Below are 26,828 nucleotides of genomic sequence, written 5' to 3' on the forward strand. Positions count from 1 at the left end.
AAACTCATTCATAAATTGGTTGCGGCAAAAATGCTGATTACCGATGTAATTTTCCATGAATCTGCTATATTAGTGATTAAAATATGACTTCTCTAGTTAACGTTAGCTTGTTTACAATAGCTTGTTGCATAGTGCACTGCAACTAACACGCCAAAGCCGTTTCCCGTGCATTGTTTTATTTGGGACGACTTGGCATAATGGTAACTTAACATTACCGGCCACAATTAGCATATTGTTTAGCTGTGCATTTACTAAATGAGCACTGTGCTGCGTCCGAACTGACCCCACTGTATTTTTTTTGTATAATCAATTTCTATTCAATTTCAATTTCTATTCTGTTCTTAAGTGTCTTAATTCATTTTAAATAAAATTTTAAACCTTTTTAATGCCTTGTTTTTATTGATGTGATTTTTTTAAATGATAGTTTTACTTTCTTTATGTAAAGCACTTTGAATTACTATTGTGTATGAAATGTGCTACAGTAAAACTACAATATGATAATATAATAGTACAATTTGACTCAGGGGCGGTTCTAGGATTTCATCTTTAGGGGGTTTTAGCCCTCAGTGAGAATTTAAAACAAGAGTTTTATATTACTATATGACTACATAGTAAGTCAAAAGTTATGGTATTATTTAAAATGGCAAAAGTGGACACCAAAATTTTATGCATGATGTAATGATGCCAGTCTTGAATCAAATCAGTTGCATTCTCTACAAACAGTGTGTCCAATGAATGCAGTCATTAATAAAAATATTCACAAGACAAAGACCAAATCAAAAAATGTTATTTTTATTTAGTATTGAATGGATTGTTTGTATTAATATTTTGTTTGTGCTATAAACTCTGGTAATAAGAATAGTGAAATTTCACTGCTTTTGGTTGCCGTCTTTGCGGCTTTCCGCCGATTAACGTTATAGATGCGCTGCGCGTGCCTGTGCTTCTCCGGTCTGATAAAGCAGACAGTTGATGACGCACTTTTAAAAGACAACGCACGCGCGTAAAAGCAAAGTAAAAAAAATCGCTTTTGGATCAAACTGATAAATAATTTTCTTTCCCATCGACGACATGTTCTGCATTTTAACGTAATTTTTGTCTTTTCTTTTTGAAAGAAAAAAGTATACTTATAGTTTTAGGGTGGCTGAGATCACAGACAGGGGGATGAAGCCACCCTAAAAAGGTCTAGAACCGCAACTGATTTGACTGTATTATTTGCGTCCCCTTTAAAAATTGCTCATGAGAAATTTTATATTTATTGTCCCCCCCTACTGTTAAATGAAATTTACGCCCATGGTGATAATATAGCCACACAGCCTTAGGCTATTTTTCCACCTGTTTTCATGTTTTTACCTGGATTTATCCGACATGTGCCGGCTAGGTCCGCTGGACAAATCCGTATTAGACATAATCAGCGTTTACATATGCACAATACAGGACTACTATGAAACACTGTAGCTGTTTCATTAAAAAAAAAAACGGCTTTATAAACTATAACGCTGATACGAATCTATACTGTGGTAATGATGTTTGATTCCTTTTTCCCCTTCATCATCTTCATCATCTTTTTCTTGGGGTTTATTTGCTGCATTGCCGCCATCTACTGGGATGGCGTATAAAGAGAATAAACAACCTATTTTATCCTAGTCAAGTCAAAAGGCTTTTATCGTCCACTGTCCAGTCGTTCCCTGATTCCTGATATACAGTATATATGGAAGACCAGAGGGGGAAAAACTAAACACAGACATAAAGATTAACAGTATGTTGGTGTGCAAAACAGTTAGTGCAGCATTTAGAAAAAGTAGAGGGTCTAAATTAGAGGAGGCTATCATATATTACTGTATATTAATCTTCTGAAGCACAGACACAGGACCATTATAATGGCGTTAATGCAGGAATGCACACTATATATGTAAATGGACATTTGCATTGTCTTTCAAATGTACCACTTAAATAAATATAATAAATAATCATTCTTCATTTGAAGGTAAATTAAGATTCATTAACAGATGATTAATCCACCTGCTAAGAGCAGTAATTGAAGTGCTTCATTTGACATGTTTAGTAAAGAAAAGAGCCAAAAGAATCGGATCTCGTTGCTAAGCCGAATCAACTGATCTGATTCACAGAAAAGAGTCTTTCTTTCTTTCTTTCTTTCTTTCTTTCTTTCTTTCTTTCTTTCTTTATTAAATATTTATTTATTATTATTATTATTATTATTATTATTATTATTATTATTATTATTATTTCTTTATAAATATATTTATTCAATAATTATTTATTTATTATTTATTTATTGTTTACTTCAAATGCAAATTGTGTGACTCGATTTATTTATTTTTTCCCCTTAAAACATGATTAATCAGGCTGTTTATTGTTTCTTTTAAAAGCGTTTTACACCATTGTACGACGTGCACAAGGTAAGCGTGTATTTTTTTTTTTACCTGTCAATCACTTTACGACTGTTAAAACATATAATTGTGTAATTTTAATTTGTGGTCTGGACACAGAGACTTTTAACTTTTGGAGGCGGAATGTAACCTTATTGGCTGAACAGCCTGTCAGTCTCCTGACGTCACCACCTTTTCGACGCTGTGTGTTAATCGCTTTAATAAGTTTATTTATTTTTTCTTCATTTAAACGAATCAGAAGGCACAAAAGAAAAAAAAATTACAGAAGGTTCCATCTTTTCCTATTCAACGTCAATTATGACCGAAAGTGTTTTATTATAACTTCCGTTTTATTCCAAAATAAAAGTCAAATAAGTGCTAATTATACTAATTAAGACTAGGATAAAAAAGATAAATAACAAATATTTTAAGTGTTAATTGCTCTTTACTAATTATATCCCCTAGAATTGTTGAGGTGCACAAACTCCTAACTTTTAGAGCCGGGCTGCAGAAACAAACAAGAAAAAGAACAAAAAGAAAAGAAAGAGTAAGCCATGCATGCATACACACACACATACACACACACAGACAGACACACAAACACACAGCTGAGCTAGACATAGCCCACAAATGTAGACAACTGGAGCAGTTAATTAAATGTAAATGAAAATTAAATATAAGCTCTGAATTACATTACTCTGAACTAGCAAAGACTCTCAAAAAAATTAGATGCAGTGAACTCTTCATACATGTTAATCATACATACATCATTCTTTATACATGTTCTCTCATTTGTAGTTCACAAGATAGCACAAAGGAAAACTGACTACTACATCATATTGTGTTTGGTTGTATCTTTAAGTACATATGTTTGTGTTTTTTCCTAAATGTATATTTACCTAATTATTTAAAACTCTTAACCTTGCTAATTTAGGTCATGTTCATAATATCAGCACATGTGAAATAACCTAGGATATCAGGATACACACACATTGACACATCAAACTGTTTACATGCTGCTTACAATCCATCAAACTGTTTACATGCTGTTTTGCACACTTTTTTGCTGTTTTGCACAAACTGTCCAACATTTCAGCCGTTTTTCACATACTATACAATATTTCAGTCATTTGCTGTCTTTTGCACAATTCTATATATTATCTCAAGGACCTGCTGCTAAGAAATTCTGATGAAAGTCTGATTCTGATGTTACTGCACAAAATATTGTTTGAACAGTCAGTATTCACATACAGTATTTACACTGGTCGGTCGGCGCTGTTTCTGTTTGCTGTTTATTGTCTTTTGTGTATTGTATTTTTTTGTACTTTTTGTATTGTCTTGTAACTTTTTGTCTGCACTGTCTTTTGTCCTGCACTGTCTGGTCTGTCTTGTTTGTCTTGTCCTGCACTGTTTGCACCAGGTTGCACAGTTGCACTTTATGTGGCTAAGACTACTTACAAGTCCTTAGCCCTGTCTTTGTTTTATGTAGCACCATGATCCTGGAGAAACGTCTCATTTCGCTATGTACAGTACTGCAACAGCTATATATGTTTGAAATGACAATAAAAGCTTCTTGACTTCTTGACTTGACTTGACTAATACATTTGCATCCTTCCCAAAAGATAATACTGATTGCACAGTTTATTAGATACACCTATAGCTGACATTTATTCGGATACACTCATTATATAGATTTACATTGTATTTATACAATTATTGCCTTTTTAGCATCATACAGTGTATTGGGACAACAAATTACTACCACTGAGCAGATATATCTTTTGGATGGTAGCCTATTCTCAGCACAGCGATGACACTTACATAACAGCATCATGATAATGTGTGTGTGAGTATGTGTGTGTGGTTGGGTGGCGGTTCACTGGTATGGGTCTATCAGGTATTGTGCTTTACATTTATTAGCCACGTGATTTAACACAATTAACTTGTTGCCACACCTTATATGAGACTATAACTAATTTATTTAACTATAAATAAGTAAAATGTAGTATAAAACAGTACTACATAGTTTATACTTTTCCCCTTACATTTACAGCATGTAAAGAGACTTACATTTTTATACAACTGAGCAATTGAGGGTTAAGGGCCTTGCTCAGGGACCCAGCAGTGGCAGCTTGGTGGACGTAGGAATCAAACTCACAACCTTCCAATTGGTAGTCCAACACCTTAAACACTAGGCTACCACATCCCCTTATTAACCCCTTTAACCTGATTCAACTGATGAACCAATTACCAAGGGTTGAATTCAGTTTGTTTAGAAGTGTGAAAACACAAATCTCTGTAGGACTGCAGCCCACAGGACCTGTAATCAGGAACTGTGCAGTAGTGACGACCCCCAGGTCCTGTGTATACTTGAGTATGTGGTTTAGTTTAGTGTATACTTGAGTATATGACTTCAGGAACCAGCACTGATGCAATAAAGTCCCAGTACAGCTAGCTGTGCATGTTATACACATGCCAAGACCAAGGCTACTATCATGTCAGTGCCTTTGCTGGGATATGAATAATTATAGGTGGTCACGTTAAACTAGTGGTTAGGGCAGTGTGGTGCTGACAAATTCACCATGGTACAAATGTCTATACACAGAAATGATCTTACAACAAAACCAAATGATATGTAAATTTATTGTTACCCCGTTACCCGAGTCTTTTATTCTAAAAAAAGTGACTTCCGGCGGCCGTCGTGTTAAACTAGCGAGTGTTGTCTTCGCAGGTCTAACAGCACACTTGGAAATTGACCATACGTTGAAAATGCAACGTTAGTGACTTGTGCATTGTAGAAGAATAAGTGAGAGTGTGTATATGCGTTAAAACAGATTATTCCAAAGGGAGTACAGCAGTCGGGGACTTTAGTGTGTGGTTATTAAATGGTCCCCGAGGAACCTCGCCGATTGTGCGACGTGCCGGATGCAGTAAGTCCCAGTTTGTCATGTCAAGTCAACAATAAGTATTTTCACCACTTTATCACACTAATAGTGAGTGTATGTGAACCGAGTGTGCATGCGGGTGATGATAGATGAACTGGTGAGAAACACTGTTTATTAAACTATTGACATGCAGCTTTTCTTTACACAGATTTATAGACAGTGTAAACGTCCCAAAGCAACACGTTATTAAACAGTTATGACTTCATTGTCTCCTTCTGCATGTTTACAAGCGACTTGTTTACAGTTTGATTGGACATCCAACCTGAAACTGACTCGATGAAGCAGAAAAATGTTTTCAGAAAGTTTTATTTGGCTCGTTTGAATGACACATAAATCAACAATCAAACTTGTAGGTTTGTCTTCACGCGTATTGACAAATTGCTCCCTGAAAATCTCATGAATTAGTGATTAATATGTGAAATGAATGGGGTGAATATCGGTGTAGGTTATAACGGGCTCAAGTTGTAGTAGGTCCAGGGTTTTTATTACAGTAAACCAGTTAGAGTGATTATATATTATGAGAAATGATTCTGAGGCTGTCGGTAGGATTTGTACAGCTAAGAAAAAAACAAATATGTAAAGTATAGATAAAAACAACACCACTACCAACAGTAACATTAACAAGTGCATTATGAAAAAAAAAATTACATCCATCCAGGAGGCTAATTATGACTCTTAATTTGTAGACTCACAGTCTGTGATGATGATGATGATGATGATGATATATAGATAAAATCAATCTATAAATCTCTGCAATTTTATTTCAATGGAAATAAAAATGCAACATTCCATAATCTCTTTGAAACACACAGTGCCTTAACGTAGCAGGTGTAAATGCTATAAAGATATATAGACGTATGTATGAAACTTAACTATTAATATATTGATATATAAAGTAATGATTCTGCCGCAAAATATCTGCAGTTATTTAACCGATATCATGTGAGAATCATTGTTTCGCTGGGTGTTTCAGTTACATCAACTGAAGTTTGATTTGACATCCAACCTGAAACATGTGCATTAGGAATTTTTTTTTACATCCATCAGGAGGCTAATTATGACTCTTAATTTGTAGAATCACAGTCTGTGATGATGATGATGATAATAACAACAATAATAATTAGGCCACACTCACAAACGCAATATCCCGAATACTGTGAAAACCTAAAAGTTCTTTATTTTGGGTTTTGGGACTTTAGAAAGTGTTTTATCACAACAAACATAGTGTTATTGTGTAAATAGTGTTATTGATTTGAGTGTGTAATCTGTCCATTTAAAACGTTTTAAGTTTACAAACAGTTTAAAAACAAAAACCGTTTAAAACAAATGGTTACAGGGCCTTTTATTGTTCTTCGTAGCAAATTTGTTAATGTTTTTCTGTGATACTGAGAGTTAAAATACACATAGATTCCCTTTTTAGGAGAACACCTGTACATTCGTGCATTTATCCAATCAGCCAATCATATGGCAGCAGCTCAATGCATAAATCATGCGCACATGTTGAGAGATTCAGTTCATTTTCTCTTTCAACATCAACATCAAAATGGGGGAAATGTGATTTCAGTTACTTTGACTGTGGTATAGTCGGTGGTCCAAAAAAGAAAAGAATAGAATAAAAGCTTTTTTTTTTTTTTTTGTCACATACATTACAGCACGTTGAAATTCTTCCTTCTCATATCTCAACTTTGGAGGTTGGAGGTTTGGGAGCAAGGGGTAAGCCATGATACAGTGCCCCTGAAGCAGTGAGGGTTGTGAGGCTTTGCTGAAGGGCCCAACAGTGGCAGCTTTAAAGTGCTGGGGTGTGAACCCCGATCTTTCAGTCACGATACAAGAAACATGACAGACTCACGAGACAAGAAAACGTCCAAGAAAATGTACTGTCTGCAACTTGATCTTGAAATATACATTTACTTTCTAGTTTTCTAGTATTATATGACCCTTAATACCGCTAATAACCCTGTCTTCCCTTGTATGTGCATCCAACTGGATAATGCATTGAATGTCTTTGCTTGCAAAACTTGAAATGAAGTAACGTGTTGTTTATCAGGGTTACTTCATTATAAATAAATTCAATAAGTTTCTCTGCAGCTGATCAACACAGTGCACGTCTGTGTGTCAATTTTGAACGTGTGTAATTTTATTTCCGTTTTATAATGAATGTAATTACAACTAATAACAGGGTTGTTATTACATTTCGGTATGAGAACCAAAAACCCACAATTACCTTTAGTGAACTCTCAATCATTAGGAAATCCATTGAAATAAAATTGGCCGAGACGTGCTTTGCAACATTCCCTAATCTCTTTTTTGAAACACACAGTGCCTTAAGGTACCAAGTGTAAATGCTATAAAGATATATACACGTATGAAACTTAACCGTTAATATATTGTGATATATAAAGTGATGATTCTGCCACAAAATATCTGCAGGTATTTAACCGATATGTGAGAATCAGTGTTTCGCTGGGAAACAGCAGGGCTGTTATAATCCTTCGTCTGCGCCTTTGGAAATAGTTATTTTCATTGGTGGAGATGAAAGATAATCATAGCCGGGTATGATTGCATTAGCTAATAGAAGTGTTTCTAAGCAACAACAGGCCATATTAGAACAACAATATTTCTTATTCACACAAGATTAGTCAGCCTATAAGTATATAAACACATACATGATTTTCTTTTATGTTGCTTGTTTATACTGTATGTATGTTAATAACTACATTCCTCTTTGCTCTTCCTTGCTGGACAAAATAGTGCAAGCAATAATATAAAATAATGCTTGAAAAATGAAACATAGATTGTTTGAAATCCGTATGTAGAAATCTGTATGCACAACAAATGAACCATTAACCCACATGTCTCTAATTACCCAGTCAATCTGGTTACCCTTCTTACCCAAGTACCTCTGGGTTGCATTATTGTTCTATCTGTAAAGTAGTCTTCTTTTGTCAGATGTCTTTTTTCTGGCACATTTAAGAGACATTTCAATATTGTTTCTATTTATTATAATTTTACATTCCTTAGCTGTGATTAATTTTAGAATTCCACCATCTTTAAGCTCCCGTTAACTTTGTTTGTAAGTATATCTTAATAGAATTTGCAGTACAGTATTTGTTAAACCAAAGTCATACACATTCCCCTTTTCATTCTCCTCTCTAATAAACTCTGAGTGGTTTACTAAGAATGAGCAATTGGCTGTCTCTCTTTGCTGTGTGAGTGAAAGTTGTGTGTTGTGTCAGTTGATGTGTTAACGTACAATCTTATTTCTAATCTTCAGATTCCTGGTGGTGCTGCATGTATGGAACGACAAAACAGGACAGCATGCAATGGAATTTGGGATCGGAGAACTTGGCCACTAACAGAATACAGATTTAAAAAAAAAACACTATGAAACCCTTCCATTTTTGTTGCCATAACTTTGCTTCTGAACAAACAGTGTTAAAGGAACAATGGCTTTTTGAGCAGCTTTACAATCCTTCCCCTCAAAAGCAGCTCATATTGTGCTGCTAGTATAAATGCTCATGGAATTTGATTCTCTTCCAACACTAGAGAGGAAAATGTCAGGTGCCGAACTAATGAACAAATCACACGAGGACACAATGGATGAACTAGACCAAAAACCCACGACGAAGCCCTGCACATTCAGCGAGGACACATGTATGCCTAATAGTTCTCCCATAAAAGACAACAGTCAGCATGATAATCCAGTGGACATTTATGACAAGGACTCTTCTGATAATCATGAAGATCAATGCATTGCTCCAACAAAATCCACACATGGCCCTACAGAATCGCAAGCACTTATTGACAAACCTCTGTCTGGTATTTCCTCTGATGAAATGTCTTTATTGATGCACAGTTCAAAAAAGGATGATTCAGACGGGAAAGCCAATCACAAATATGACAGTTTAGAGGAGACAAGTGAGGCGACTAATGCATCAAACAGCTTATCTCCAATACGTGTACCACTTCCAGAGGGTGAGCAGAAGCACATTGCTCAGCAGCTTGATCAGAAACTTTCGCCTGTGGACGAACATCTTTCTGGAAAAAGCGAGGCAGTGAATACTGATAATCCACTTGAAAGAGACGGCTCCTCTTATCGTGGCCGTCCACGTAAGGAAAAGCGAGTTATTAAATGTGAGTTCTGTGGACGTCCGTTCAATCATGCATCAGCTTACATAATCCACAGGCGTGTCCACACGGGTGAGAAGCCTTTCAGTTGCCAGGTTTGCGGTAAAGCCTTTGCTCAACTCTCCAACCTTAGATCACACACTAAGATCCATAATGCCCCGAAAAGTTTAACCTTGCAAAATTCTAGTATACATCAAACCAAAGCCGTTGTTCCTAAGAGCGTAACACCACCGAGGGAGACCCAAGTGAGCATGACTCCAATTTTTAGTAATGACTGCTCAGACAAAAGCGATGAGCCTCTCAATAGAAGCAGAAAACCTGTAGCTTGTCCTATCTGTGGAAAGGTCTTTCCCTACAAATCAGTGCTTAAAATACATCTTCGGACTCACAGTGGAGAAAAACCCTACTCTTGCAGGGTGTGTGGCAAAGCATTTACACAGGCATGCACTGTCCGTGTCCATGAAAGGGTACACTGGTCTGTCAAACCATTTCTATGTTCTAAATGTGGGAAAGGATTTTCACAGATTGGGACACTGAAAGGTCATACCTGTGAAGGGAAAAAGCAGACCCATGCTACTTTAAAAGAAATGGAAATAGCTGGTGTTGTAACCTTCAGATGTCATCTTTGCAAAAAGTGCTTTAGCACAAGAGATGAGTATGACATTCATGTACAAGCACACACAGATAGTTACCGTTATAGCTGTGATCGGTGTGGTCAGAAGTACAGTCTTCGCTCTGAGCTTGACACTCACGTAAGACATTGTTTTTCAATGTGGCTTGCAAAGACAAAGCCACATGGTCATTCGTCAGTCAAAGTAGAAAACAAAACCACTGAGTCTAAAACAGATCAAGACTCCCCTATAAAGGTGCAGAGACCCAGCTTGGTTGAATCTTGTAAACAGGAAAACCAGAGTAAGCAGTGTAAAACACCACAGTCTGAGTTATTCCAGTCTCAGAAACGTAAGAAATACCCTTCTCTGCTGGCCTGCCCCTCAAAGGTGATGGCCACCTCTGCTTACGAGCCTCAAAACAACCTCAGTCATTGTCAACCTTTTAAAGCCAGTTACATCGTAGCTCTGTTAAACGGTCTGGACCAAAAATCTGACCCAAGGAAGTATTTGTGTCCACGCTGCGGACGGCTCTTCAGGCATGTAGGAAGATTGAGAGCTCATATGCTAAGTCATGCTCGGGATAAGAGCTTCATCTGTGGACACTGTGGGAAAATCTCTGAGAACTGGAGCAACTTTTGGCGTCATCAGCGCGTGCACAAACAAAGACGAGGCCGCTTCTTTTGTCCAAAATGTGGTCGGGGTTTTCGCTTTGCCAGTATTTATATGGAGCACCTGCAACAACATCCAGAACTTAATGCATATTTTTGCCCCATCTGTCCTCACACCTTTTCCAATGCCACAAGTTTAAAGAACCACCAACAGGAATGGCATCAGTCAAGCATGCCTCATTTATGTGACATCTGTGGGAAAGGTTTTTTGACTTCCATTGTCCTAAAGCGTCACCGAGTAACACATTGTTTTAAAAACTCGCAGGTGGATATGCCTTATGTGGTTGATGTCCAGCCTATGATAAAACCTTACGAATGTGGTAAGTGTTCTGCCAGTTTTAAAACCTTGGATTTACTTTTTAGTCATCAGCTTTGCCATTCACCTAAAGGCCCAGTGTATCTAAACAATAACGGGCATGAAAACCTGAAGAAGGGGCAACACTCTCCGCCTGGTTCAAACACTCTACACTTTAGCATTTCTACATCTCATCAAAATAATATAGAACCTTGTCAAGATCTCAATCATAGTCATCATTTCACTTCCATCCCTCCAGGTTCAGTTCAAACGCAAACCCAGGAGGGAATGGATATCTGTAATGTAGAAAATATGATGACATTTCCACTTGTTGCATCAGATTCTAAACCTATACTTTTAGAAAAACAAGAAATAAAAAGCTCTATGTGTACTTACATGAGCTCTGTAAAAACTAAGGAATTGCTCAGTGGGACTATTCTAGAGTCCAAATCAGTGCACAAAGCTGGGCATCTAGTGTGCACAGACTGCGGTGCTTGTTTTGCATTACTTCCAGCTTTGCATGAACATTACTTGAAACATGCCAGAGGAGAGATATAAATAAGATGTCTTTATGAAAGAATGCTCATCATACCTTTTAGAGGACATTGCCCATGAGCACTCATGGGATATTTGTCATTTACTACTGCAAACAGTTTCTTTTACATGTAGAAGTGCACAATTTATGATGGATTTAATGAGAGTTGCGTGCTCTTTTTAAAAAGGCAGACATCTTTATATCGAATAATCGTAGAAAGTATTGCCTGCAATTGGATATTAACAACGAAATCAGTTATTTTAGATCTATTAAAGCTTTATGTATAGTAATTAACTACTGGTGTAGTTAAGAAAAATGTTTTAAAATGATAATGGTCTGGAACATACAAAACATCCCAGTTTAAATTATAGTTTAGATAGCTGTTCAAAACAGCTGTACTTTTTTGTGATTAAAATTGGTTTGTAAAAACAGATGATGTCTATTATAACATGGTTGTATTGAGCGTTCTCCATACTCAAAAGTGTTTCAGTTTTTTTTATTTTGTGTATCACAATGTGTATAGATTTTTATTTTATATATCTGTACTTTTTATACCTAAAATGTATTTTCTCTGTAGTGCATGTTTTAAAATAATCCAATAAAGCTTTGTGAAAGATGAAGGAGATAAGTAGGATATGACTGTGCAATTTAAGAGGTATAGACAGTAATATACCATGTACCTTATGGTAAAACATCAGAAAACACACCACTGATATATAAGTTTTTAATTCACTTGTGTTTGTGTGGACTAAGCTTAATTGAACCTCTTCTGTGAAATGTGTTGTTTACTTATTTTCTCTTGCACTCCCATGGAGCACTTGCCTGAGATTAAAATAAATCACCCATGTTTATTTCTCTTTGCGGAGGTAAATGTTATTTAGTTTATTTGTCCAGTTACATTTGCTGTTGTTTTAATGAGCATCTATATAATAATGTCATAAAACGTAACATCTGAATGAGCTAATAGCGGCTCATGGTGTCCCTTATCCAGGCATTGTAGTTGCAGACTTTGGTGTAGACACCAGGCTTATTCCTGAGAGCACAGCCAGAACCCCAGGACACGATACCCTGCAGCTGACCGTTACACACAACTGGGCCACCCGAATCTCCCTAAAAAAAAAAAAAAAGAGGAGGCAGAGGGCAGGAAGGGAAAGGATTAGCGATTCAAGAGAGAATAAAAGAAGTAGCACAAATCTTCTATCCGTGGGTTTAAATGTGTGGATGCTAATTTTTTTGTAGATTTGAATTTAACATATATGCTTTCTTGTATATTTAAGTCTAATTTCTATTCATTTTTATCTTTATTATTTTACATGAAAATTACTCTCAATGATAGACTTGTTCCAGCCATGATCCCATTACCTGGCAAGAATCTTTGCCTCCCTCAACGTAGCCAGCACAGAACATGTTGGAAGTGATCTGTCCAGGGTAACAATTTTTGCAAGTAGTGTCACTCAGGATTGGAGCATCCAAGCACATCAGACGGGAAGGGTAGTTTGCTTTGAAAAGAAACACGATAGCCTATTGTAGTAACAGTATCCACAATTACATTGCTTTGTGCTTAATATTCACTGTTCATAATGAGTGTTATTGGTAAGCTGTTGAGAATTATTATTCTTATCTTTTTTTTCCTTCTTAAGCTTATGTAGTAAGAACAGGAAAATGTGCTCGTGTGAAAAGTACATCCTTAGGGAAGTATAAGTGAGCACTTACTGCCACTGCTGAGGGTGTTTCCCCATCCAGAAATGAGACACATCGTACCAGCAGAAGCGCAGCCAGAGGGCAAAGCTACAGTTTTCACATAGCTATTCAGGGTGGCAGCCTTGCTAAGCTTGATGAGCATGATATCATTGTTGAGTGTGTTGCTGCTGTAACTGGGGTGTCTGATGACCTGTGCAGAGCTAATGAACTGCTCAGTTCCTTCGCTGGCATCAATGTTGTGCTCGCCCAAACGCACCTCAATACGCCTTATTATAAGAAGACAAGAGTCTTAGTAATCTCCATTGGAAAAATATGAAAACACTTTATTCTTCAGTGGAAACAGCATTAACCCTCAGTTTGCATTATATATTTTACTGATGGTGTAAATATATTTAAAAAATAGGCCTATTTTTCCTGTTCGTCTGTTATTTGTTCTTATGTACATACACAAAACAATCTGACATCAGCAGGATAGAAGAGCATGAGAAACAGCTCATGGGAAAGATTCAGGATCCACTGCAGCCTTGACCAGGTTACAGAGTTAACAAAAGAATGGAAGAGAAAAGGAAAATGTCTTTACTCACGACTTATAACAATGAGCAGCTGACAGGACCCACTGATTACTAATCAGAGAGCCTCCACAGAAGTGGTATCCAGCATTCAGAGACACTTGATAGGGCACACCATTCTTTCTACACTCATACCCACCAACAATCTTATCCTCATCATCAAAAGGGGCAGTGACTTCAGTAAAGAGAAGATAGAATAAAAAAAATTATCGCAATGTATTTGTCACAAACATCACAACAACATACACAAATATACCTTGAACTTGTATATATACACCAGAATATGAAAAAAACATACATCTCAAAAAAAACTCTTTTAATATGTGAAACAAAGATGGGAACTTACATGCCACTCCAAACAGAGAGAGTACAATGATCCACTTCATAATTTGAGTCAGTGATGTTCAGCAGAAAGTTCTGGGGAAAAGATACCTTTTATATTTTCTCTTATCTCTGAATGATTTAAATTCAAAAATTAATGATTAGCCTGCTTGAGAATGCCCAGGTGGGCAACTATTGCCATGAAGATGATAAATCTACAGCTGTATTTAGATTATATCAACAATTTCATGATATTCTTTTTAATTATTCATCTTTTATTTTTCATGAAGCATAATCCAATACAACAAATGCAATGTATTTGATTGTTTTGCACTTGTTGTATTATATATTATCATACATTACTACAAAAACTGTGGCTTTCTATTCAAACTACACGGAATTAGCATTTAGTATTTTCCACTACACAACTTAACTAAAACTGTTGATAAGACACTAAAATGCCCACTGATGAGATAAATTGGGTATGTTAGGGCAAGTTATACCTGATTCAAATATCATTTATATGAATTAGCCTAAAAACATTAGATTAAGAGTTAATGTACCTTTTGAGGAAGGGAACTGGATAGTTGTGTCTGAAAAAAGAGACACAATTTCAAGATTTAAGGACAGTAAATAATTTTTATTTTAGATTTCATTATGCGTGTACTGTTTAGTTACAAGGTCAAAGCTCTAATGGAAAAAATAACGCTTATCACATTCACATACTAAAAAGACCTCCGGAACTTGGCAAGTGTGGGAACCAACATCTGCCAGAAAGGAACAACTATATATATATATATAAATATATTATGTTTTGTTATCCCTTCTACATATCCCTTCTTTTAAAAAATGTACCCATGATTTAAATAAGTTAAAAACATTTATTTCTAGTTCTCTAACATTTATACTTTTTTAAGACTTTTTTATATGCAAAAAAAATAAGAACATCCGACATAAAAGCATTCATTATAGAAATTCATGATGAGATGAAAAAAAAATAACCTAGCACTGAAAAAGAAAAAAAGATGAATAAAGATTAGATGAAATTAATGCTTTTCTTATTTCTAGATGTTTGAGCATAGTCTGTTGCTTGTTTTCAGTTAAAAAAAAAACCTTTAATACAGGACTAGAATTACTAGAATAGATTAATATGTGAATGAAATATTTTTCCATAATAATAACTGAATTAATGACAATATATAAACTGTTCTTTAGTCGACTCTTAACAAATGAATACAGCTTTATCGTTATGAACAGACGTGACGTCACATCTCTGCGACAGCTTTCAGACTGTGTACACTATGTAGCCAGAAAAGATTCTCAACACTTAACTTTACGTTTTTACGGTACATTTTTTTTTTATTTATCCGCGATTTATAAACCATCGACACAAAGGTGAGAAACGACCTCTTTTATTCAGACAACACTGGTAGTTATGGTGAGCACGGTTTTGGTCAGTCAGCAGTATTACAAGCTCAGGCTAACGGTTGCTAGCTAGCAGTTAGCTTAGCTAATTTATGCCGGATGCTCATCCATTGCGGATGTGGTGCAGAATAAAGGAGTACTGATGCGACACGTAAAATTCAGGCCATGGTTTAATTTGTTTCTCATCAAGTAAATTGTCTTGGTTATTGGTTTTAATCTGTTTTCATATATTCGGTTTTATCAGCTCAGATTTTTCCCCTTGTTTACAGATCCGACTTCCGTGAGATGAGCTCGATTGCTCAGTATTGGCGCTGCCTCCTGCTGCATAACACCGGTTTTATATCAATTACTTTTATATGTCAGTTTTTAAACAGAACTTTTTTTGGATGTTTTGGCTGTTTTTGAACATTTAAAAGTATGGATGATTTATTTATTTATTTTTTTTGATCACACAGTAAATATTATATATTCCTCCTCAGTCACTAATGCTGACAGACAGTCTGTTTCCTCTGCATCAAGACATTTGTTGTTTCCCCTTCAGCTGCACATCCATAGCAAGTTATTACTGGAGCTGGTGTATGACTTTAATGGAGGTAAACCATGTATTATGAACCATCAGTGAACACAAATCATGGCTGAGTGTGATGCCACTTTTCTGAATGTGGCTGCATTGGCTGTGACCCATGAGTGAATATTATGAAGAGGGCGGGTTGCTGTATGAGCGCTCGCCTCCCATGCACATTAAAGTGGAGTCACCTGAAGGTGCCTTTGGTGGTCGCGTGTCAGAGGACGGCTTCCCCCGTGAAGACGACGACTCCGAAGGTAGCTGCGATCACGCTGGCCTGCCTTTCAACGTCGTGGTCGTACATCCCAACATTGTTGCTCCTGGAGTGGCTTCTGATGAACTGATGCCCATTCAACAAAGTAAGCTGCGACTATCCAATACTTTAAGCTCCTTGAAGCTGCCAGTAGTCTTTTTCATCAGATAGATGACCAAATGAAGGCATGCAAATGTTTCAAATTCAAATACTGGTTGTTTACAATGGTTCGATCACAAAATGTTTAATGGATAGTAGAAAAAAGTACTAATTGTTTAAAGCTATTCAACAAGGCTGTTACAATAAACCGTGTGATATGTTTACAGGCTAGCACAAACATTCACTAAATGTTTGCTTTAACTCTCAGTTGAACCCGTCACGATTAAAAAAAAAAAAAAAAACGTAATCAAATGATTAATATTACAGCACATAATTTGATATGCTGCTCAGTGTTACACTGCCAATAGAGGAATGGTATAGGACGATTTGGAGGTTAAAGTCGTAATGTAAGACAAAAAAATCATTTAAACGACTTACTCATATTAATCGATAGCATGGCTGTTCATCCAGTGAGCTGAAAAGCTAATGGACAGAATAACATACTTATTACATCAGCTTCACTCTGTAGAATGGACAAACCATGTTGCACCCAGGCATAAACAGCTCCAAACTCTTCTTTGCCTTTTAAAACCTTTCTAACAGTATATGATGACTTGGAGAAAACTTTATTAAAAGTTTATTATAGAATTTATTCAAGCTTTAACTGGGATTGTCTTAAACGCTTGACAAGCAATCATCTTCAAATCATAAAAAGTGCAAACGATAAACTAAATAATTAAGCAATGTTGCCAAACAATACTGCTGTTCTACTGAATATCAGTGCTGCTGGGATTCTGATGCATTTATACAACGGTTCTATGAACAAGACATTGATATTGAGAAACTGACATTTCAGACACAATATGACAAAATAGTTCCCAAAGTAGTCACAGATGGATAGAGAGGAGTCCAGACAGACAGTCTGACTGCAAGCCCAGAGTAAGTGTAGTAACAGTTTCAGTGTAATGAACTACTGGAAATTTAGGCATTAAAAACAGACAAAACAGACTGTGATACAAACAGTAAAATTTTCCCAGTATGTTATGCAAAATATAGCACTTTTGGAAAGCTATTTAACTTCTGCTATTTATCTTTTAGAAAGTGATATTACTAGATTACAGATGGGTGACAAATTAAAGGTAAAAAAAAAAACATGTTTGTTATGTTTTCTTGTGTAGTGTTATGGGAGTCAGTGTGCTGACATGATTTGGTCCACTTGTACACAGAGTTTACAGAGTTACTCTGACTGTTCACCATCATCCTATCATGATGCCAGCTTAGATATATCGATACATACAGACTCCAACTTCATACTCGAAAGATGTCCAGCTTTGGTCCAGAAATGAGAGACAGGGCATGAGAGATTAAACAAATCAAATGAGAGTCAGTAATTATGATTTTTTTTTTTTAAAACAGATATTTGTTGTGTATTTTGGTGGGAAGCTAGGGATGATATTTTTTTTCTCATTGTGGAATTTGTATCATTGCACAGCCGTAAAAATTGTTTAGCAAGAGAATTAATGATCGCTGGCTAGTGACTAACATGCAGTGTTTGTGTTTCTCTATTTTAGTATTTCAGACTCAGGTGTATTGGGCAAACGTGAGTGATCTGGGGCATCTGCTTGTCTTGGTGTGTATAATGATTATTCTGTGTTTTAGCTAACATTCTACCACTGTTCCACTCATGCCTGTTCAGATAAACATTTTTGACAGGCTGGAGAACAAATAGTAGATAAAAAAAAAAATACACACACTTTAGTTGTCTATGCTGTGTTGTCGTAGACAAACTGTATAGCCAAATGTTGTGGACACCAACCATCACACCAAATGTGCTTGTTAAACATCCCATTTCTAAGTTGGTCCCCTCTTGTTTTTATAATAAATTCCATTGTTCTGTGAAGATTTTTCATTATCTATTAGAACAAGACTGTGGGAATTTCCCATTCAGCCACAAAAGCATGAAAGGTCACTCACTACTGGTGGATGAGAAAAGTGGGTGTGCAGTCTAGATGTTCAGAAGGGTTGAGGTCAGGGCTCTGTGTATTCCATATAAGCTTTTCCACAACAACTTTGTGCACATGGACGTCGCCATGCTGGAACCTTTTTGGGCCTCTTAGTTCCAACAAATTGAAATGCTACATCTTATACAATTGTGTTCACTGAGCTTGGTGGCAACATGAGGACTGCATATGGGTGTGATGGTTACTTGTCCATTAACTTTTGGCTTGTTGCTAGCTAGAGGCAATGGGTTAATTGGTGCTGGAGATTACGGATGCTCCGATCAGGAATTTTCCAGCCAATCCCGACTACTGTTTTTTTGTTGTTGTTGTTGTTGTTGTTATCTCCCGATCCCGAAGTTTAAGCTTTATATAACTGATATGTAAGCTCTCAGTTGACTGTCACACTGAATCTTTTGTTCCCCAGAAAAAAGTAATGCCACAGATGTTGGTTGTATCAGTTATATTACTTCCAGTATTATTATTATACTATTATTGTTATAATAAATTAGAATCAAGTAAGCACATTTGAAACAAATGCTGAATTTACAATGAATCATTTAATATGCCTTTTCACACCTGGCTTAAAACACTATCTACATTAGAATACTTAATGTAACAGGACTTCATGACAAACACATTGTAACCCATAAAGTAAATTAAACATTGTCGAATATGTGCCTGAGGACAATGAAATAAACATAACATTTCAACTCCTGAATGAAGAAACTGGAGTAGATGGTTGTGAGTGGAGAATCACTTGCCTCTCTTGAACGATTTCATTGGGGACACACTAGAGCTCCAGATATCAGTTGTTAATAACTTATAACTTAGTGCTGCTACATTGTCCTGAAGTAGGCTGTTTATATCTGGTTGTAGAGGTTTGGAAATAACTTCAGTAGAGCTATACCAGTGAAGTGTTTGTGCCCTGGCATGTAATATCATGGATCAAGATGTGCAATAAGGTGTTTGAATTCAATGTCTTCTGTGAGTGACCGCAGCTGGTTATCAGTTCTGATAAATTTCATTATCTTTGTGGTTTTAGTTTTAGCATCCTTGCTGTCTGGTGTGTAGGGGTTTTATTGTGGGTTTTTTCAGCACAGCTGAATGAGAGTCGCACAACAAGTAGCCGTGGGTTGTATTACATGTGCCAGTTTTTTGTGTTCGCTATACATCTCGTGGCGGCTCGTTCTTATGCCGAATCAGGTTTGTTGTATTAAATCCTTGCCAGTGTTCCTCCATTTGATATGTTTTTGTATCTCTTTGTTTCTCGAGACGTCATAGTAATGCCACACTGGTGATGACATGACTGTGGCACTAAAGTTTGCTATTATGTCCTTATGTATTACATATTACATTATGTCATTACATGTATCAACTTGCGATCGGTTCATAAGATTGGCCAAATTTAATGACTACCGATCAAGACATTAAATGAGTTGTGGCCGTTCGATCGGAGCATCCCTGCACAGTGCCATTGTAGACACAAGCCTACAAGCCAGTAACCTTTAGGTTTTTATTTTCTACATTGTACTCATGTAGATGTACGCAATATTTTATTTTATCATAATGCTTTTTAATACTGTGGATATACTGCTATTATGTAGTTTTGGGTGCAGTCTAAATTCTCTCTAAACACCTGTTGAATTGGGGAAAGTGCAGTACAACTGAAGTCCTTCTAGTGACTTGAGTCTTTTGAGACCATTCTGTAAAATCATTCATTCATATTTGTTTGAACGTAAGTGCAGCCTGATATACGGTAGACATTAAATATGTAAATATAATAATAGTTAATAATCGTTGCTATTTTGTGTTATTTTATAAAATTCTTGTGTGTGTTTAATTGGAAAAAGACTCATGTTCACACCCAATCTAGCCAAGTTTACCGCTGCATGACCTGAATGGCTGGAAATATCCACTAAGTCCAGGTTAACCCAAAATGGACTCAATAAACTTATTGACTCCACTTATATGCTGAAAAATAGAGGAATAAATCTCTGTTTTGAAAATACTTGAATAACGCCATGACATACATACATATAATCCTACATAAAATATACCAGTTCTATTTGATTAGTTGCTCATAGTCAGTCAGTCCGTCCGTCCGTCAGACTGTTAATTTGTCACCCATTTGTCTGTAAATGAATTATTCACCAATGCACTTAGATTCTTGACTGAGAATGATCTTATAATGCAGGGATTTAATCATAATTTAGTCATATTTTAATATTATCATCAGATTGATCAGATCAGTCTGAGATGCTGGACTTCAGCAATGTAGTGTTTTGTCTTTTCCTCTATTCACCAATCCTTTATGAGGTGATGTGCTTGTAATGGAGCAGGTAAACACTTAAAGCATGTAGTGCTGATGGTCATTTGGAACTTGAATTTCAGATCCTGCGATCCCATGACCTAGTTATTTTCTAAAATATCATTACTTGGTTGTGGGGAACGTTTTCACAAAGTCACTGTGAGATATCTCCAGATTTTTATTTACCCCGATGGACAAAGACTCTACTGGCAGCTTTAAAGATTGGGGGTCAGATGAGTTACCAGAGGTACCACTAGGTTTAGTTGCAGTGGTCTTTAAAGGTGTGCATTTTTGTTTTATGTCCCAGAGCAAATTACTAAACAGATTTGTTATTCGTTATAATTCTTACTTTTGTATCAAAAGTTGTATTTTCATACAAAAAAATGTGTTGCTTGTCTTTACGTAGATGTCCACTTTGTTTACACATTTTTTTCTTGTGATCTTGGTTTATTTTCTACACTAGTTGGTCATTATTTCTTTCCATAAGTTATTTAGTTATATAGTAAATATTAGACCAAATGTGCTTTATTAGCTGACATGTCACCATTGCCAATCTGGTTATTAGTATAAAATAACAACATTAATTAAGTCCATCTTAACATGTAAACAGTCAGTTTAATATTTTTCACATTGATAAACTGTTTATTCCTATAAACAGATTACTCCTGTTTCTAGATGTAGTCTTATGTAGAAATACTCACGGTATACACCAACATGTTTAATACATTTGCCTTTTACCATCAGACAGAGGTATTTCAGCAGCACTGGCTTCAGGGGGTGCAGGTAAAAGGAAGAGTAGGTTTAGTGGTGCTGAGTTGGAGGTGCTGGTCTCAGAAGTAACCCGGTGCGAAGGGGAATTGTTCGGCCCGGCTGGCAGACTCAGGCGGCGTGAGAGAGAGCGGATATGGGCTGGAATCTTGGAGCGTGTGAATGCCGTGTCCCGTGTCCCGCGCACCCTTCGGGAAGTAAAGAAACGTTGGGACGACCTGAAGAGACGCAACGGTGGAAAGCTGGCAGATGCGAGGTTCCGCTCTTGGCTTCCATCCAGTAGAGGGAGTGCAGTTTTGGGAGGTCCTAGCCAGTTGAGCCCCAGGTTTCACCAAGCCAGACAAAAAATGAGTACAAGGGGAAAGGCCAGTTTCACCTGTTTGTCTGACACTGATCCAGGTGAGAAACGTTAACCTCTTGCATGAAAATGAGCTTTGCTTTGATCATTTTGTTGCCTTTTCTTTTCCAGTACAATATTTTGTATGTTTGCAGGTGTCTTTAGCTGGTTTAAAAACACGAACATAAATGTTTCCCAATATTTGTACAATTCCATATATGTTGGCTGTTATATAAATAAATGTAGGGACTATGTTTTAAGAGACTAACAATTGGTCACTCGATGCACTTTTTGTAAGTGAATTAATTCATTTATTGATCTTCAGTTGCAGAGAAATGCTACCTGCTGCACCACATACTTTTAATTTTTTTAATTAAATAACCAGTCAATTAAAAAAAAATAATAATAATAATTTAAATTGGACAACTTAAAACCCACTTCTGCATATCTGATTAAAAACTGTTCTCTACCGGTGTCTCGGTTCAAGTGCATTGTCATGTCGCAAGGCTAAAAATAGGCGAGTTAATTGGTTTCATTCTGTTTTAGTTACAGGAGGGGATGGTTCAGAAAGAGATGGCTTTGAAAAGGAGGATGAGTCTCATGAGCATGATGGTGAAGAAGGAGCCAGTTATGAAGGTGTAGATAACAGCATGGAGGACAAACTGGGGTTAGGCCTTGGGTTAGGAATAGTCCCGGCTCCAACATCTGAGCGCTGGCTTCCTCCTTCACCACTCTATAGTGCCCCCTTCTTGAATGGAACTCCTCAGCCAAGTCCAGAACCATCCCTTGGAGCTCATCAGGGCCCCATTGAGCCTCCTCCTTCACGCACTTCCTGGCTGGAGGATGAACTTCGAGGACTCGGGGAAGCAGCTGTGCAGCTTGGAGATCGCCTTGAGCAGAACTTAAGGGAGTTTGGCGAAGGTTTCAGGCACGACATGCGGACACTTGTGGCCTCACAAGAGGCTCTGACAATCAGCTTACAGCAAAATAATGTGCTCTTGCAGAGACTGTTGGGCCTTCTTGAAATGCAGCAGCAGCAAACGCAGCCTCCTCAGCACCAAATTCCACATCATCAGCTTCCACAACGATTATCTCAAGAACATTTGCAGCATCAACAACAGCAAGAAGATCTGCCACAGCAGATTTTAACCCCAGAGCTTGAACAACAACTTCCTCAAAATGCAAGTGAACAAATATCAACAGCTGCTACTTCTGTACCCCTACCCCCAGATATTTTAGATGGCACTTCTCAGCCTGAATCAACAACCAAGACGAATGTCCAGAGACCATGTCGGGGTAGACCAGGAGACCACAGACGGAAGCGTAGGCATTAGATATGTAAATTGTCCTGATACTGTTGATTTCTACAAAGGTTTTATATTAAGATGTGCAGTTTAGTTAGAACATGTTATGCCATGTGCCTGTTGAAAAAATATACTATTAAGTTCTACGTAAAAAGATTATAAAATTGAATTGAATGGGTTATTCTGTGTTAAATGGCTGTGGAATTTAATAGAATTAGTTTACACAACACAGCATGGGATATTGATTTACTAGAAGAAAATTCCATTTGGGTGACAGGTATGAAGTTGCCTAGGAATTAAATTAACTGTTTCCATATAAAAATCTGCATGATGGAACACACATTCCCAAACCCGGTCGTGGACTCTTGTTTTGCACATTTTATGGTTTTTCTGCTCACTAATCAGCTAATATGCACCTCTTACTGAGTCGTGTGTAAAGAGCAGGACAAGCACCGATTCCCGAGCCGGGAATGCCAACTTGTGTGCTGGAAGATATTCACCTATTCACCAGAAAGTTACCATTACAGAACTGACCTTTAAAGCCTGATTAACTTTTTTTAGGTTCTATACTTTTAAAGGATGGTCTAAAGTTATATACACTCACCATCCATTTTATTAGGAACACTTGAACATTCATACAGTTATCTAATCAGCCGTCATGTGGCAGCATCACAATATATAAAAGCAGGTAGATAAAGGTCAACAGATTCATTTAAGGTTTACACAAAAAAACATCAGAATGGGGAAAAGTGTGATCTTGTAACATTTTTAAGCTTTTAAGTTGAACTGTGGAATAGACGTTTGTACCAGAGTAAGCATGCTTAAGTGTTTTTTGCTCAATTGCTAATCTCTTGGAATTTTCACACATAACAGTCTTTAGAGTTCACACAGTGTTTGGGGGGGGAAATAAAAACCTCCTGTAAGTGGAGGGTCAGGAGGCTGAAGCATCTTGTTGATGAGAGATGAGAGTTTTAGACAAGACCTCTATAATAAAAAAAAAGAAAAAAAAAAAAAAAGCACTGTTTACAAGCATGGTGATCAGAAAAGTGTCTCTGAACACAAAACGCATCAAACAAGAAGCTGTTTGAGGTAGAAGAGCAACAAAAACAAAAGAGAACGTCAATTTTCACTTCTGCCAGTCAAGTATAATCATCAGAGACTATCATGGACACAGATATACACAACAAAGTGATTTTTTTTAATCACTATAGCTAATCTTCAATTGCCCACTTTGGGTGAGCCTGTGCCAATGATAGCCTAAGGGGGTTTTTACACCTGGTCACTTCATGCGTTTTCTGTGATCCGATAGCTATCCGATGGTAAAAAGACGAGGTCTAAATGCCCTCCAAAACGGTTTCGAGACGGATATAAATCCGATGGTTCAAACCACTTCAGGAGGTGGACGCATTTCAGATGCAGCTGGACAGGTGGTTGTTCAAGCCACATACGTCAGCGCTATACTCCTCCCAAACGGAAGTACGTCACTCGCAGGTCGTGTATCGCGTCAGAAAGAAACATGTTTTCCCAATCAGTGCTGGCTCCGATCTTTCACCCAGGTGTCTCGTTGGGTCTTAAAATGCACTGCTGCCGCCAGCAAAAATGCAGTAAACAGTAAATGCTGTTTTTTGTAGCAACCGCACACCAAAGTGTGTTCCATTTCAATTACCCCGGAAATGAGGTAAAATATATTTGCCTTTTGGGCAGGAATAGAAAGATCGTATTGATATCTTATTCGCCAAGACGCATTTATGTGGCCTAATGTAAATGGAACAGTTTTAACAAATCAGATAGCTATCAGATCAGAGAAAACGCATGAAGTGACCAGGTGTAAAAAGGCCCTAAGATTTCTGTGTTTGGCTGACCGAAGAGGAACCTGATGTGGTCTGCTTTTGTAGCCTGTCCATCTCAAGATTTGATGTGTTATACATGATAAGCGGTTTTCTGTTCAGCACAGTTGTAAAAATGTATTATTTGAGTTACTAAATCCTTTCAGGCAGCTCTAACCAATCCGATTTTCTGACCTCTCTTTTCAACAAGTTATTTCCGCTCTCAGAACTGTTGCACAGTCAATGCTTTTTTTTCCACACCATTCTGTGTGAAGAGACTGTTGTGTGTAAACATCCAAGGAAATTAGCAGTTTCTGAAAAACTCGTGTACAGGATTTTTTTTTTTTTTTTTTGCATTGCAATGCTGTCAAATGATTGACTGATTAGATTCAGACATTGTAAATGTCTTCACTGTAAATGTCTCCTTGCAGATTTTGTCACCCCTTTCTGCTGTCGGGCATTTGTGTTGCCTCTGTAAGGCTCTTTATAGCTAATGTTGGTGTATTCAGGTATAGCAAGGGGCAAAACATGTCTTTGGGGAAACAGACTTTGATATAACTTTTCCTTGAAAGGTTTATTGCTTTTTGTTTTGGCTCAATTTAAATAAGTAGATGGCGACCCTTGAAGATTCTTTCCATCAGAGTTACATTTTCACTGAAAAACAGTTTATACTAAACTATTATAACGCTTTATATCCCTATATAATGTGATTATGAGATTTATACCCAAACCTCTTTTCTGCAGGTTATTTGACATGGAATAACCCCGATGCTGTCACATCTTCACTGACATATTCTAAACATATTCATAGGTAGCACATTAGTTAATTATCATTCTGCACTTTTTGCCTTTATTCGTTCAACATTGTGTTTACTTAATAATTGACCCGTTAAACGACTTTTATTGGTTGTGTTTGGGCAAACCCAGTAAGTAGCCTTTTTCACAGAAGAGATGTGAATATCTGGTGTTGAAGGATATTTGTACTGTATGATGATTGATACTGTACATGCTCTATACAGAGTGCACCATTAGGTTTAAAGGAAATATTTTAAATGAAATAAATAACCACTTCATGCTCTACTATATTCTCTGCATGCAGTGCAATGTAGATTCAATAGATTGGTGAATATATTTTGTATATTTATAGCCCTATTGTGTAAAAAAAGAAAGAACTTTACCAGCAAGTCATGTCTTGATATAAACATGGATTAAAGCGATTGTCCCTTAGAGCAATATACTGTATTTTAAACATTGAAATAATGTTTAAGAGGAACATATATATTAAAAGACACTGTTATCAGCTATATTAAATACCTTACAAGTCATCTGGCATAAACATGTTTCAGTGTGTAACTTATTTATAGACTTCAACTGCTTAAATGCATTAAATATGTACATCACTATCAAATATGATTAATATGATATTGAACTTTTTCTTTTTATTATTGGATTATTTGTGATTATTTCCAAGGGAGTGTAGTTCCAATGTGTAGAGGCAGGGGACAATGTTGAGTGCCTGTTTGTGAAGGGAGGGTGGAGCTGGAAGGTGAGTAGTTAGGACATGCAGCGGGATTTTTCATATATATATATATATATATATATATATATATATATATATATATATATATATATATATATACAGTTGTGCTCAATGACACGAGTTCATTAATTATCACATTTGTTTGACTCCTTTTTTAAACCTAATGCTAACTGAAATCACCTAAACAACCCTGATATGTAAAGTTTACATATTCTTGAATGTTTGGTCACGTTATAAACACAC

The 26,828-nt window shown here is 36.7% G+C and overlaps 3 protein-coding genes across 5 annotated transcripts; 2 read left to right on the plus strand and 1 right to left on the minus strand.

Moving 5' to 3' along the window:
- Window positions 1-5,079: 5,079 nt before the first annotated feature.
- si:dkeyp-84f3.9 (zinc finger protein 184) lies at window positions 5,080-12,138 on the plus strand. The gene is made up of 2 exons (XM_060870863.1): window positions 5,080-5,317; window positions 8,607-12,138. The coding sequence occupies exon 2, from the start codon at window positions 8,845-8,847 to the stop codon at window positions 11,590-11,592; it is 2,748 nt and encodes a 915-aa protein (XP_060726846.1). The 5' UTR covers window positions 5,080-5,317; window positions 8,607-8,844; the 3' UTR covers window positions 11,593-12,138.
- A 141-nt stretch (window positions 12,139-12,279) lies between these two features.
- On the minus strand, window positions 12,280-14,283 carry prss1 (serine protease 1). The gene is made up of 5 exons (XM_060870868.1): window positions 14,186-14,283; window positions 13,855-14,014; window positions 13,283-13,536; window positions 12,932-13,068; window positions 12,280-12,679 (listed from the first exon to the last, which is right to left on the minus strand). The coding sequence occupies exons 1-5, from the start codon at window positions 14,223-14,225 to the stop codon at window positions 12,530-12,532; spliced, it is 741 nt and encodes a 246-aa protein (XP_060726851.1). The 5' UTR covers window positions 14,226-14,283; the 3' UTR covers window positions 12,280-12,529.
- A 1,129-nt stretch (window positions 14,284-15,412) lies between these two features.
- si:ch211-261d7.3 (uncharacterized) lies at window positions 15,413-26,381 on the plus strand. Of its 3 annotated transcripts, XM_060870866.1 has the most exons (4): window positions 15,413-15,555; window positions 15,855-16,509; window positions 21,555-21,977; window positions 22,462-26,381. In XM_060870866.1, the coding sequence occupies exons 2-4, from the start codon at window positions 16,269-16,271 to the stop codon at window positions 23,247-23,249; spliced, it is 1,452 nt and encodes a 483-aa protein (XP_060726849.1). In that variant the 5' UTR covers window positions 15,413-15,555; window positions 15,855-16,268; the 3' UTR covers window positions 23,250-26,381. The 3 variants fall into 3 exon arrangements, with proteins under 3 accessions (XP_060726849.1, XP_060726850.1, XP_060726847.1); XM_060870867.1 differs by having other exon boundaries at window positions 15,441-16,509; window positions 22,468-26,381; XM_060870864.1 differs by having other exon boundaries at window positions 15,443-16,509.
- The last annotated feature ends 447 nt before the right edge of the window (window positions 26,382-26,828 follow it).

The sequence above is a fragment of the Tachysurus vachellii genome, chromosome 5 (assembly GCF_030014155.1).
Source record: "Tachysurus vachellii isolate PV-2020 chromosome 5, HZAU_Pvac_v1, whole genome shotgun sequence".
NCBI lineage: Eukaryota > Metazoa > Chordata > Actinopteri > Siluriformes > Bagridae > Tachysurus > Tachysurus vachellii.